The sequence below is a fragment of the Scyliorhinus canicula genome, chromosome 8 (genome assembly GCF_902713615.1).
Source record: "Scyliorhinus canicula chromosome 8, sScyCan1.1, whole genome shotgun sequence".
Classification (NCBI taxonomy): Eukaryota; Metazoa; Chordata; class Chondrichthyes; order Carcharhiniformes; family Scyliorhinidae; genus Scyliorhinus; species Scyliorhinus canicula.
The window spans coordinates 10626565-10640036 of record NC_052153.1 but is presented as its reverse complement, the minus strand read 5'-3'; the positions used below and the strand labels follow the sequence as shown (position 1 = coordinate 10640036).

The 13472-nt window shown below is 47.1% G+C and overlaps 2 protein-coding genes across 4 annotated transcripts in view; both read right to left on the bottom strand.

Moving 5' to 3' along the window:
- The window catches only part of snx30 (sorting nexin family member 30), a 216699-nt gene extending 216304 nt beyond the window's left edge, over positions 1-395 (bottom strand). Inside the window, exon 1 of the mRNA XM_038804187.1 lies at positions 292-395. Within this exon, the coding sequence (XP_038660115.1) occupies positions 292-318 (27 nt within the window). The 5' untranslated portion in view covers positions 319-395. The remainder of the gene's footprint in view (positions 1-291) is intronic.
- LOC119970125 (uncharacterized protein KIAA1958) overlaps positions 1-13472 on the bottom strand; it is a 99413-nt gene that overhangs the window by 60426 nt on the left and 25515 nt on the right. For 2 of the 3 annotated variants that reach the window (XM_038804186.1, XM_038804184.1), the window contains exon 2: positions 292-1469. In XM_038804186.1, coding sequence (XP_038660114.1) covers positions 292-1435 — 1144 coding nt within the window. In that variant the 5' untranslated portion in view covers positions 1436-1469. Of the gene's footprint in view, positions 1-291; positions 1470-6695; positions 7292-13472 lie in introns of those variants that run through there. The other variant, XM_038804185.1, reaches the window with a different exon arrangement.

Below are 13472 nucleotides of genomic sequence, written 5' to 3'. Positions count from 1 at the left end.
ATCGACTCATACAAGAATATGAATTCAATCAGCTTTGCTGTTCCAGTAAATATTGAGCTACACGTGGAAGCAGCATGTTTTGCCTGGGCTTTAGAAGAAAATTCAAGCTGGTCTCCAGTTCAACATCATGTACTTCCATTGAATTTGATATCAACACACTTGAAAATTACATGTTCAAAAAACCTCAGCCCAAATTACCCTTCGCAGCTCCCTCATAGTTACAGGAACTTGCGTGCTGAAGGACCATAGGTCAAACAGTGCGACAGAAAGTTGAGTTTTAGACCTTCTTACCGGTTGCTGATGATTGTGCACTGGCATCTTTAGCCAGAGATTGGGACACACTCGACTGCTGCTGACTGGAGCTGACTTCAGGTTCGGCACTGATGGATGGGGACAAGGAGACCTCGCTGGAAGTCCCGGTCTTCGCCGTCTGCGCCCCCGTGTCTTCGGAAACGTTCTGTTCCTCTTGGCCAGGAAGCTGGAGGGCTGACAGGGGGATATTGATCTGCTGGTTTCCTCCTGACGTGCTGACCGGCATCTGAAGGACTAATTTCTGCCCGGCCCCTTGGCCTCCGTTCAATTTCTTCTGCGAAGCCGTGCAACTCCGCCCAGACTTTGTGCCCGCTGTCCGAGAGGAAGCTGGTGGAACGACAGTGACACCCTGCGAGTCGGTCTTCTCCGGCCCGTGGTTGGCGGGAAGGAGGGCTGAAGATTTGCTCGGTCCCAAGTAGGAAGCAGGACCAGACTTTGAGCCGGACCTCAATGCGCCAGGTGGGCCATCGTTGTCCACAGTGATTTCTGCGTTTGTCACAATGTAATAGTCTTCAGGGCCCTCTTGCTTGATCTTCTTAACGATAACCTCATTGCTGTTCTCGCTAGCAAGGTGGCTCGGCGAATCTGGCAAAAGCGATGGACCTGCTTCCCGCCGTTTCAGCGAGTTATTTTGTAGCCGAGAATCATAATCGCTATCTTCATCGGTCACCGAAGACTCGCACGCCATATGAAACAAATCGCCTTCATCGTCATACTCCTCCACAATCTCATCAACCTCGGAATGTTCACTGTAGGAAAAGTCACAGGAATCCCTATTCCTGGAACACTCGGCCTTTTCTTTTGCGGACCTGTTAAGATATTTCTCTGCCGGGCGTTGCTGCATCTCTGATGACATTGCGATTATGCTGGGGCTATCAGAATTAAAGCTCCTGCTGTCCTGAAAGCACACTCTGTCCTGGGAACCTGCCCTGCAAGTAACAGCCAGTGGCCAGTGGTAAGCATGGCCGGCGCCACAACCCCACATTGCGGTGAGGTTTCCATGCGCCCCTTCAGTCAACAAGTGCTTCAGATTTGGAATGAGGCTGCATATGGTTCCATGACTGTGAGCCCAACTGACCAGTTTGGACAGGTTTTCTGAAGACGTGTGAAGACAGTCTTCCATCTTGTTGGACTCTTACTTGTCAGTGGTTAGTATCCTGATAGAAAAACAAAGGAAAGAGAGACATCAGATTGGTCTGTTGTTGTTGCACACTTAATATGACCCAAAGTGCACACAAACCGATTGCATCAAACCTGTTTCTAGGGTCCATGTCAAAATAAGACTCGGTTTAATAACTAATTATTTAACCATCAATAGTTAATATTGATTCAAATTAGACAGATCTCCAGATTTGGGCACAAACGTAGAATGGGAAATCACACTATTGGCTGAATTCTTTCTCCAACATCACTGTGACCCTCGTGCATGTTCCACATTGCAGGGCAATTTGATTGAATGCACCAAACTTAAATCTTAATTTTTCATCCACTCAAGATCGCACTCCTGTTCTGTGGCTCAAAGCTGCTTTTCACTGAAGACTGTGGCCCTCTCACATCAGTCAAGAGGCAACAATGGTCGTGAGATTCCATTTCAGCTAATTACATTTGAGATTCCGATCTGCAAACTGGTCACAAAACGAGATAAGCTCCTTTTAGCTCAGTGCTTCCTGCTGCAGATCGGGTTTGCTGAGAAAGGACACCGGAGTGTTCTGCTCGAGATCAAGTCCGATCCATGGGGCGACTCTCAGCCATCCTTTTCTAAAGGCATTAACCTCCGAGCGGAATATTCTCTTAAGAAAACGAAAACTGAAAAACACATGATCTTTTGAAAAACAAGTGTGCCCAAGCATTTTGGGACATCAATAAAGGGACTATGCAAAAGCAAGACCTTCAAATGTTACACAATGAATACCACAAATGGGTCACGTGGAATGGAAGGAATGAGTGATTAATAAGTTAAATTCATTAATTCTTTAAGGCCAATCATTCAATATAAAACACTGGAAAGTACAATGACTGTAACATTCAGTAACTCAAGGTCAATCTTTCAGGGATTAACAAAAAAAATACTGACGCATATTGCCCATGTTAGAAAAATAGTCAAGACATGTGCAGTGTCAAGGTGAATAAACAAAGTCTGCTGCTGCTGGAGGAGGTGGTGGAAGCAGGGACAACAGTGACATTTAAGGCAAATGGTGGAAAAGTAACAAAAAGTGAAGGTCTGAAATAGGGCAGGACATTAAACGACAAAGTTGGAGGTGCAGAGTGAAAGGGGATGGTAATGGGACAAGTAAAGATGTGTGCACAGGAGGTGTGAATGGCTGAATGATAGACAGCAGCCACCCAAAAGCAAAATTAAGAGAAAAACAAGACCAAAGCACGCAAAGGGAACAAAATTTAGTGTACCCAATTCATTTTTACCAATTAAGGGGCACTTTAGCGTGGCCAATCCACCTACCCTGCTCATCTTCTGAGTCGTGGGGGCGAAACCCACACAAACACGGTGAGAATGTGCAAACGGACAGGGCCCGGAGTCAGGGTCGAACCTGGGACCTGAGGCAACAGTGCTAACCACTGTGCCACCATGTTGCCCGCTTAGACCTCCATAATATTAATAATAACAATAACCTTCATTGTCACAAGTAGGCTCACATTAACAGCGCAATTAATTAAGTTACTATGAAAAGACTCTAGTCACCACACTCCGGCTCTTGTTCGGGTACACTGAGGGAGAATTCAGAATGTCGAAATTACCTAACAGCACGTCTTTCGGGGCTTGTGGGAGGAAACCGGAGCACCCCGAGGAAACCCACGCAGACACGGGGAGAACATGCAGACTCCGCACAGACAGTGACCCAAGCCAGGAATCAAACCCAGGACCCTGGCGCTGTGAAGTAACCACTTTGCTACCGTGCCATATTGCTGAATGTCACTACAAACATAACAGTCTTCAAGTTGTGTGGGACTGATATTTAAATTAAATAGAAACAAGACATTTATGTTCTTTTTGTTCTTTTATAAAGATGTTTCCATCACCTTACTATTTGCACAACTGCAGCATATTCTGTACAATCACAACATTCAACAATGAAAAAAAAAACACAAGAATAAAGTATGCAATAAATTTAAATTTTCCTCACATCTTCCAGGAGTGCAAGAATATCCAATCTAAATTATTATTTTTCATGATAGGTTACAATCCTAGACACAGAAATTGCAAAGTGATCATTTAACGTTCACTCAAAAAAAACCTTTTCCCATCATCGGTGTCACTACGAGGGAATTAACTCTTTCCATCAAGTGACAGCACGATAGGAACAGAAGTGGTAATTGAGCCCTGCAAGCCCAGGACACCGTCCAATTCGTCCATGGCTGGTCCATATCTAACGCCATCTACCCGTCTCGGTTCCTTGCCTCCCAACTCCTTCGTATAACAAAACAAATCTGCCAATCTCAGTTTTAAAATGTTCAACTGACCCCCAGCCTCAGCTGTGTTGTTTCTGCGGACAGTTCTAGATTTCCTTTGAGTGAAGAAGTTCTTCCTGACATCACCTCTGAATGGCCCAGCTCGAATGTTAAGCTTCTGCCCCCTTTTTCTGGACCCCTGCCAGCAGAGGGAAATGGGTAGTCTCCCTCGGCCCAATCAAATCCTTTCATTGTGTTAAACAACTCAATTAGATCACCCGTTAATCTTCTCTGCTCAAGGGAATGGAAGGGGCTGGTACCCTGCAGCTATTAATTTATGTTATTTATTTTGTTGGTCGAGTCATCCAATAACTTGCTTTTACATGGCATCCAGCGATTCACAGCAGCATCATCAAACAAAATGGGACATGGAGCCACGTAAGGGGATGGACAGGTTACCAAAAGCATGAACAAAGAGCTAGGTTTAAAATAATTCTCCCATGGAAGGTGGACGTTGCTGACAACAGCAGCATTTGTTACACTTCCCGATTGACCTCGAATTCAGTGGCTGGTTAGACCATTTCAAAAGAGTAGTTATGGGTCAACCACAATGCTTTAGTTCTGGAGTTACATGTAGGCCACACCCTTCCCGACAGACCAGATATGGATGCCAGATTTCCCTCCCAAAAGGAAATTACTGATCCAGGTGGGTTTTACAGTAACAGATGATAGTTTCACCATTTCGAAGACTAGTTTTCAATTTAAATTCCACCAGCTTCCATGGTGGGATTTGAAGCCTGGGCCTTCCTTTGGGTTACTAATCCAGTGACATTTCCACAACGCTATTGTGTCATATTTATTTTTTTTAAACTAGGTTTTAAACTGTGCTTTAAATGAGAAGAAACAAAGTCAGCAAAGAATCAAGAGGAATGGGGCATTATCTCACACCATGCTCTTTCCCCCCCACAGCCCCGGTTCAAAACTTGGAAACAACTCACCCAGTTGTGCCAAACAAATTCAGCTGCCAAGTGGTCTTTGGTTCAAACAGCCGCTGAACTCGAGGCAGGTATAACTGGAAGTGGTTGAGGGTTAGAGGAACTGAGAGTACACGCAGTGGAAGCATTTGCTGAAATAGGACGGGCAAGGCGATACATACATTACGGCAGTCACCAATCACAAAACTGACAACAACAACTCGCATTTATCTTGTCTATTTAATGGAGCACAACATGGGGCAGCACGGTGGCGCAGTGGGTTAGCGCTGCTGCCTCATGGCGCTGAGGTCCCAGGTTCGATCCCGGCTCTGGGTCACAGTCCGTGTGGAATTTGCACATTCTCCCCGTGTTTGTGTGGGTTTCGCCTCCACAACCCAAAGATGCGCAGGGTAGGTGAACTGGCCACGCTACTTTGCCCCTTAATTGAGAAAAAATGAATTGGGTACGCTAAATTTTTTTTTTTTTTTAAATGGAGCACAACATTCGGAGATGTTCCACTGGAGCGCAGGAAATCTGACACTGACCCATACAGGGAGATGTTGGGACAGGCAATCAAAAGTCAGGTCACGGCGGGCAGCACGGCGGCGCAGTGGTTAGCACTGGGACTGTGACGCCGAGGACCCGGGTTTGAATCCCAACCCTGGGTCACTGTCCGTGTGGAGTTTGCACATCCACCCCCCCCCCGGTGGGTTTCACCCCCACAACACAAAGATGTGCAGGCCAGATGGATTGGCTACACTAAATTGACCCTTAATTAGAAAACAAATAATTGGGTACTCTAAATTTAGAAAAAGAAAGTCAGGTCGTGGCTTGAGTTTTAGCGCCTTGCTTATATATGGTAGAGGGGCCGAGAGGGAACTCCTGGGTTCCGGCCTGAACAGCTGAAGGGGCTGCAACCCACGGTTCAGTGATTAAAATCCGGATGGACAAAATGCCCCGAATTGGAGCAGTGCACCGCTCTGAAAAGGCACGCAGAATTGAAACGTGAATGCCATTTTTTTCTCCACGGATGCTGCTAGACTTGCTGAGTTTTTCCAGAATGTCCTGCTTTTATCTCAAAATGGTTGTCGGAATGTAGAAGAGAGAGGCAGGGAAGGGAACAAGATAAGGGCAAGACTAAATTCCTCCGGCCCACCTCCCTCAAATACTGAACGTCCACAACATTGACTTCCAGATTGTTGCTTTTTCAAATGTTTGCCCGCTGATCTCAAAATTCCTTCCAACCAATATATGCACTCTCAAGTATTGTCGCACATTCAGCTCACAAGTCGAAATCCAAGGCTCTCAGGTTTGCTTGCCTTCTTTTTTAAATGCATCGACAATCCAGTAGTCTATGGTCACCAGCTCACGTGAGGAACTCACTCAGAACTAACATTAGGCACAGGGATCCTTCAAAGGATAAATAGCAAAACGTACCCACCCACCACTAGTTTTACCAAAAGCTTCTGCTTTCAACAGTCGGCCCTGTGAAGGTTTGGAGTGAATATTAATCAGGGGTTAGAATGATTTACAGCACTATCCTAACCACTGATGCAGATCCTGAAGTTAAAATTCAGTCAGAGTCCACAACACTCTGGCATTGCGACAACACTTCTTTTTAAAAAAAAAAAAAATTTTGAGCATGTTCCAGAGTTTAATCAGCTCGGCGGCAGAAGGATTATAAGACACTGTCTTTTTTTTCTACTTTACGCAAAAGTGGTCTGTATTAGAACTCTGGCGGGTGTCTCACTGGGTTTTCAGTCGAAGAATGTCGCTTTGCTTAATTGTTCTGAACACATGCATCTGCAGCAACCAGTTCCGAAGTAGAAAGCTCGCTTCAATTAACTACACACTGAAATCCATGCAAAGTCTCACTGAGAGTGTATTCAGCGCACTGCCCAACTGCATCTCCTGACTGCCAACCGCTTGGGTACGAGGGTTATTTTCCTGGAAAATTTTTTTTGACCTCCGGAGCTTTGTTCCCAGAGCGGAGAACTGGCAAACCTTAAAATCTATCTGGGTGTTTCAGTCGACTCCCAAGTAAACAGGCAGCTGATATCATCGCAGAATGCGTAAGCTTCAGGGCCCCCTTCCTCGCCCCCACAAAAGACTCCCAGTTATCTTGTTTGTAATGTCCAGCAAGAGTAAATACATTCCCCCGGCTGTCACACTTTAGCCACAGCCAGCAGCACGTTTTAAAAGTCTAACCAGCTCGGAGCAAAGGTGGCATTTTAAAATTTGGGTCTCAATAAGACTCAATTGCCAAATGAGCGAGTAAGAATGAGCCAGTAAATAGTCACAGCCAAGGAATTTGCAGCTGATAATCATTGGCTGGCCGTTTAATAGCAATCCCCAGTGCAAGCATCAAGTGCCTGAACAAAGTAGTTACACATTTGTCAGAATTTCAACTCCACCCTCAAGCAAACAGTGAAACATTTATGACCACAGGCATTGCTTAGAAGCACAACTAGGAAATGTCACAAAACTTGTGGGCGGGAATGGGGGAAGCCTCGACACAGTTGCGAAAGGAAAGCACTCCAGGCAATTGCTCGAGCTTTATAAATCCAGATAGATCTGTGGCAAAACTTATCCAGCGGAATTGAAGTGGAGATATGGTCCAACCCGGATCGCTGAAAAATTTGCTGAGCTGATTTTAATAATTAAATATTAGCTCAGTGGTTAGCATTGTTGCTTCACAGCGTCAGGGTCCCGGGTTCGATTCCCAGCTTGGGTCACTGTCTGTGCGGAGTCTGCACGTTCTCCCCGTGTCTGCGTGGGTTGCCTCCGGGTGCTCCGGTTTCCTCCCACAGCACGAAAGACATGCTGTTAGGAGGATTGGACATTCTGAATTCTCCCTCAGCGTACCCGAACAGGCGCCGGAATGTGGCCACTAGGGGATTTTCACAGTAACTGCATTGCAGTGTTAATGTAAGCCTACTTGTGATAATAGTGATTATTAAATTAAATAGCCAACCAATCTACAACGATTGAATAAATTGGTACAAATATATAGCCAACAACAGTGTGCTCAGCAGCAGTGTAATGGATTGCACGCTGAATGGAAACTATCTCATTCAGATTGTACTTTCCCAGTTAATGTTTCAGTGCTCAGTGTCAAAATCAGTTTCGAGTTGCCTGCAGTCTTAAAGAAAAAGTTGCATTTGTATAGAACTTTTCACAACTTCCGGACGCCTTAAAGTCCATTACAGCCAATCAGGTATTTTTGAAATGTAAAGTAGTCACCGCTGTAATGTGGGAAACGCGGCAATCAAGCTGCGCACAGCAAGACCCCACAAACAGCAATGTGATAACGGCCAGATAATCTGCTTTTGTGATGTTTGGTTGAGGAATAAATATTGTCACGGACTTTGGGAATGTGCTCCCCTGGTTCTTCTTCAAGACAGTGTCCGGGGGTCTTTCCCATTCACACAAGCAGGTAGATGGGCCTCGGTTTAAAGTCACCTCTGAAAGATGGTACCTCTGACAGTGCAGAACTCCCTCGGTGCTACACTGGATGTCACCCTTGATTTTTGTGGAATGGGACTTGAACCTGGAACTTTGCTGTGGCTGGTAGGCAATAGCGTCAGCTGTCCCAATACACGTGCCTACCAATCTGATATCGCCCGCTCATGGTTTTAAATTTCTCCAAGTTGAGCACGGCTGGGAAAAGAAGCCGTTATCATTCCAAACACACTCATCTTCCTTCTCTTGCCGTTCCCCACATGCTGTCAACCCACCCTAGGAATATACTGGACAGACCTTACTTGCGGCTCTGATTGGAAACAAGAGCCAGGTCTTCCTCACACCAGCACAAGTTCACAGTTTAAAGAACTCAAAAAAAATGCGACAGGTGCATCAGTCAACACTTCTTACACAGCTCACTAATCAAGAACTCCAAAAGTACATAAGTACAGTATTAGTCAGTTTTTCTGGTTTTATGATACATTCCATACCAGGATCATTAGAAAAGCTGAGATATTCCAAAGTGATATGACAAGGCCGTATGTTGCTGCTGGATAAGTCAGAAATCTTTACAAGCATAAAGTTAATTATGATTAGTGATTTTTATTTCAACTACACTGGAATAAAACTTCCCCCCCCCCCCCCCACAGTTCCACTGCTTGCTCCATTTCAGGACCACTGGAGGAAATATGACATTTCTCAGACCAACAGGTTACAGACCCACAGCAATGTGGTTGACTCTGAAATGGCCTCGCAAGCCACTCAGTTGTAGTCAACCGCGACAAAAACACAAAAAAGGAATGAAACCAGATGGACCCAGGCACCGGAAACGACTACGGCAAACCCAGCCCTGCCAACCTTGTAAAGTCCTCCTTACTAACATCTGGGGGTTTGTGCCAAAGTTGCGAGAGCTGTCTCGCAGACTAGTCAAGCAACAGCCTGACATAGTCACACTGGCAGAATCATCCCTTACAGACAATGTCCCAGGCACCACTCTCACCGTTCCTGGGTATGTCCTGTCTCACCAGCAGGACAGACCCAGCAGAGGTGGCGGCACAGTGGGATACAGTCGGGAGGGAGATGCCCTGGGAGTCCTCCACATCGAATCTGGACCCCATGAAGTCTCATGGATTCAGGTTAAAGATGGACAAGGAAACCTCCTGCAGATTACTATGTACCGGCCACCACCAGCTGATGTATCAGTTACTCCTCCATGGAGTACTGGAGGAAGCACTGAGGGTGGCAAAGGTGCAGAATATACTCTGGGTGGGGGACTTCAATGTCCATCACCAAGAGTGGCTCGGTAATACCACCACAGACCGAGCTGGACGGGTCCTAAAGGACAATAGCTGCTAAACTGGGACTGCAGCAGGTGGTGAGGGAAACAATATTTTTTTTTAAATTTGGAATACTCAATTAATTTTTTCCAATTAAGGGACAATTTAGCGTGGCCTATCCACCTACCGTGCACATCTTTGGGTTGTGGGGGCGAAACCCACGCAAACACGGGGAGAATGTGCAAACTCCACACGGACAGTGACCCAGAGCCGGGACCGAACCTGGGACCTCGGCACTGTGAGGCAGCAGGGCTAACCACTGCGCCACCTTGCTGCCCCTGAGAAAAACATACTTGACCTCATCCTCACCAACCTGCCTGCTGCAGATGCATCTGTCCATGGCAGTAGAAGTGACCACCGTGGTCACTTGTGGAGACAAAGGCCCGTCTTCACATTGAGGATACCCTCCATTGTGTTGTGTGGCAGCAGGATTAACCCTGGTGCAGAATGCAGGAGAGCATGCCTGGAGCAACATCAGGCAGGTCGAAAAAGGAGGTGTCAACCTGGTGAAGCGACAACACAGGACTACATGTGTAGCCACACAGCACAAGCAGCAAGTAATAGACAGAGCTAAGTGACTCCACAACGAACGCAGCAGATCTGAGCTCTGCAGTCCTCCTACATCCAGCCATGAATGGTGGTGGAGGCTCCACAAATATCCCCATCCTCAATGATGGTGGAGCCCAGCAAATTTGTGCAAAAGACAAGGCTGCGGCATTCGCAACAATCTTCAGCCAGAAATGCCGAGTGGATGATCCATCTCGGTCTCTTCCAGAGCTCCTCAGCATCATAGGTGCCAGTCTTCAGCCAATACGATTCACTCCAAGTGATATGAAATTAAATGAAATGAAAATCGCTTATTGTCACGAGTAGGCTTCAATGAAGTTACTGTGAAAAGCCCCTAGTCGCCACATTCCGGCGCCTGTTCGGGGAGGCTGTTACGGGAATCGAACCGTGCTGCTGGCCTGCTTTCAAAGCCAGCGATTTAGCCCTGTGCCAAACAGCCCCTATCAAGAAACGGCTGAAGGTACTGGATACTGCAAAGGCCATGGGCCCTGATAATATTCCAGCAATAGGACTGAAGATTTATGCTCCAGAACTTGCCACACCCCTAGCCAAGCTGTTCCAGTCCAGCTACAACACTGGCATCTACCCGGCAATGTGGAAAATTGCCCAGGTGTGTCCTGTACACAAAAAGCAGGACAAATCCAACCCAGCTAATTACCGCCCTATCAGTCTACTCTCCATAATCAGCGACAGTGCTATCAAGCAGCACTTACTCAGCAATAACCTGCTCACGATGTTCAGTTCGGGTTCCGCCAGGGTCACTTAGCTCCTGACCTCATTACAGCCTTGGTTCAAATATGGACAAGAGAGATGAATGCCAGAAGTGAGGTGAGAGTGACTGCCCTTGACATCAAGGCAGCATTTGACCGAGTGTGGCATCAAGGAGCCCGAGCTAAACTGGAGTCAATGGGAACCAGGGGGGAAACTCTCTGCTGGCTGGAGTCATACCAGGCACAATGGAAGATAGTTTTGGTGGTTGGAGATCAATCATCTCCGCTCCAGGACATCACTGCAGCAGTTCCTCAGGGTAGTGTCCAAGGCCTAACCAACTTCAGCTGCTTCATCAGTAACCTCCCTTCCATCATAAGGACAGAAGTGGGGATGTTTGCAAATGACTGCACAATGTTCAGCACCATTCGCGATTCCTCAGATAACGAAGCTGTCCATGTCCAAATGCAGCAAGACCTGGACAATATCCAGGCTTGGGCTGACAAGTGGCAAGTTACATTTGTGCCAGGCAATGACCATCTCGAACAAATGAATCGACCCATCGCCGCTTGACGTTCAACGGCATTACCATCACTGAATCCCCCACAATCAATATCCTGCGGTTACCATTGATCAGAAACTGAACTGGAACTGCCATATAAATACTGTGGCTACCAGGGCAGGTCAAAGACGAGGAATCCTACGGCAAGTAACTCACCTCCTGACTCCCCAAAGCCTGTCTACCATCTACAAGGCACAAGGCAGGAGTGTAATGGAATACTCTTCACTTGCCTGGATGAGTGCAGCTCCATCAACACTCAAGAAGCTCAACAACATCCAGGACAAAGCATTGATTGCTCCCACTTTCACAAACCTTCAAACCCTCCACCACCAATGAACAGTAGCAGTCTTGTGTACCATCTACAAGAAGCATTACAGTAACTCACCAAGGCTGCTTAGACAGGACCTTCCAAACCCACGACCACTACCATGCAGAAGGACGAGAGCAGCAGATACCTGGAACCCCACCACCTGGAGGTTCCCCTTCCAAGTCACTCACTATCCTGACTTGGAAATATATCGGCCGTTCCTTCACTGTCGCTGGGACATCCTAGAACTTCCTCCCCAAACAGCATAGTGGATGTACCTACACCTCAGAGTCTGCCGCGGTTCAAGAAGGCAACTCACCTCCACCTTCTGAAGGGCAACTAGGGTGGGCAACAAATGCTGGCCTCGCCTGTAAATTAACTTTAAAAAGTAAAAACAGAAGAGCACATCTCTGACTTTTAGACACTTTATACCCTGCTTTCCAATAAGGGCAGTGCAATCATCCCGGCTTAGTTAGTAATTTAAGGACAAATGACTCCAGGAGGGAGGTGAATTTCATATATTCACAAATCAAACATTTGTTGTGCGTATATTTGAAGATAATGGGAAGGATCCAGCAGACGTGTCGGGAACGTTTAGCAGAGTGTTTCCCGGTGGCTGCAGTGCCGACAGACACCCCGCTATTCAACGGCACTTTGCCATTTTTTTTGACTTCGAGGAGTTCCTCCCTAGCGAGGCCGCACTTAGAGGGAGTTCGCCAGCAGGAATGGCTCTTTGCAGATTTGGCCGCTATTTTGATTGGCAGCCCACTCCTCACCCCCAACCTTGGCGAGGCGCCCGAGATCCCCCCATCCCCCCATCATTTAAATATGGAGAGCTGGATCTCGCCGAGCAAGGGCAAGGCCCAAATCGCACCGGGCGGAGGGAGTCAGATGACTCGGGATTGACTCAGCCCCTGGTGCAGACCCCGATCTGGAACTCTCCCGCCATTCACCTGTTGCGCCCAGATTCGCACCGGGCGCAATGGGGCCGCTGTAGCAAACCCAATATTTGTGTCCATAATCACCTGTGTTAACATGGCGCATGCACAGCATATTTGTTCTGTAGACCCTCCAAGCTTTGGGAACCTGGATGAGATTAATTTCATGCAAAACCCTAATTTGTCCAATTACGCGAGCTTTGTTCAATAGTAGCACTTATTCTCATCCCAGTGAGGTTGAGAGATTAAACATCATAACAGCACTTGAAATCTCACAATCTAAACTGACACTCCTGACTATAGGGAGCTACAGCTGCAATCTCCTGGTGTTCTGGCCATTAGTCCAGCCCGGATGGACAAGCGTGTGCAAGCTGCCGACTTACGTCAACAGGAGTGAGCTTCAAAAAGAACGGCATGAGCTGAGAAACCTTTTGGGACACCTTAAGGAGCGCCGTAAACTCATCTCACTCACTGATTCTTAGTTACATTTACCACCCACGTTCAAGCTGACCCATGTTCATTGGACAGACTTGCACACCAAGTCTCAGATAGACAGGCTGACTGAATGTGAATAGCTCTCTGGTCCTTCGTTCCCTCAAAGGTCAAAAGAGAAACTGTGCCCCAAAGCATTGGTGTCTAATGGATTGTCTTAGGAATCAGTGATATCGCCATTTTACTCCAACACAATCCAGGCTTGAGGACTGTGTAGGTGAGATTGCACTTGGGAGTACTTCAAGCAGCTCTGGACATGCACCTCGCCTTAAAGAGAATGCAACATAGAATTACAACTGGATTCCAAGGTGGGGGGGGGGGGAAGGAGGAGGAGGAGGAGGAGGAGGAGGGGGGGGGAGGAGGAGGAGGAGGAGGGGGAGGAGGAGGAGGGGGAGGAATTATACAAAC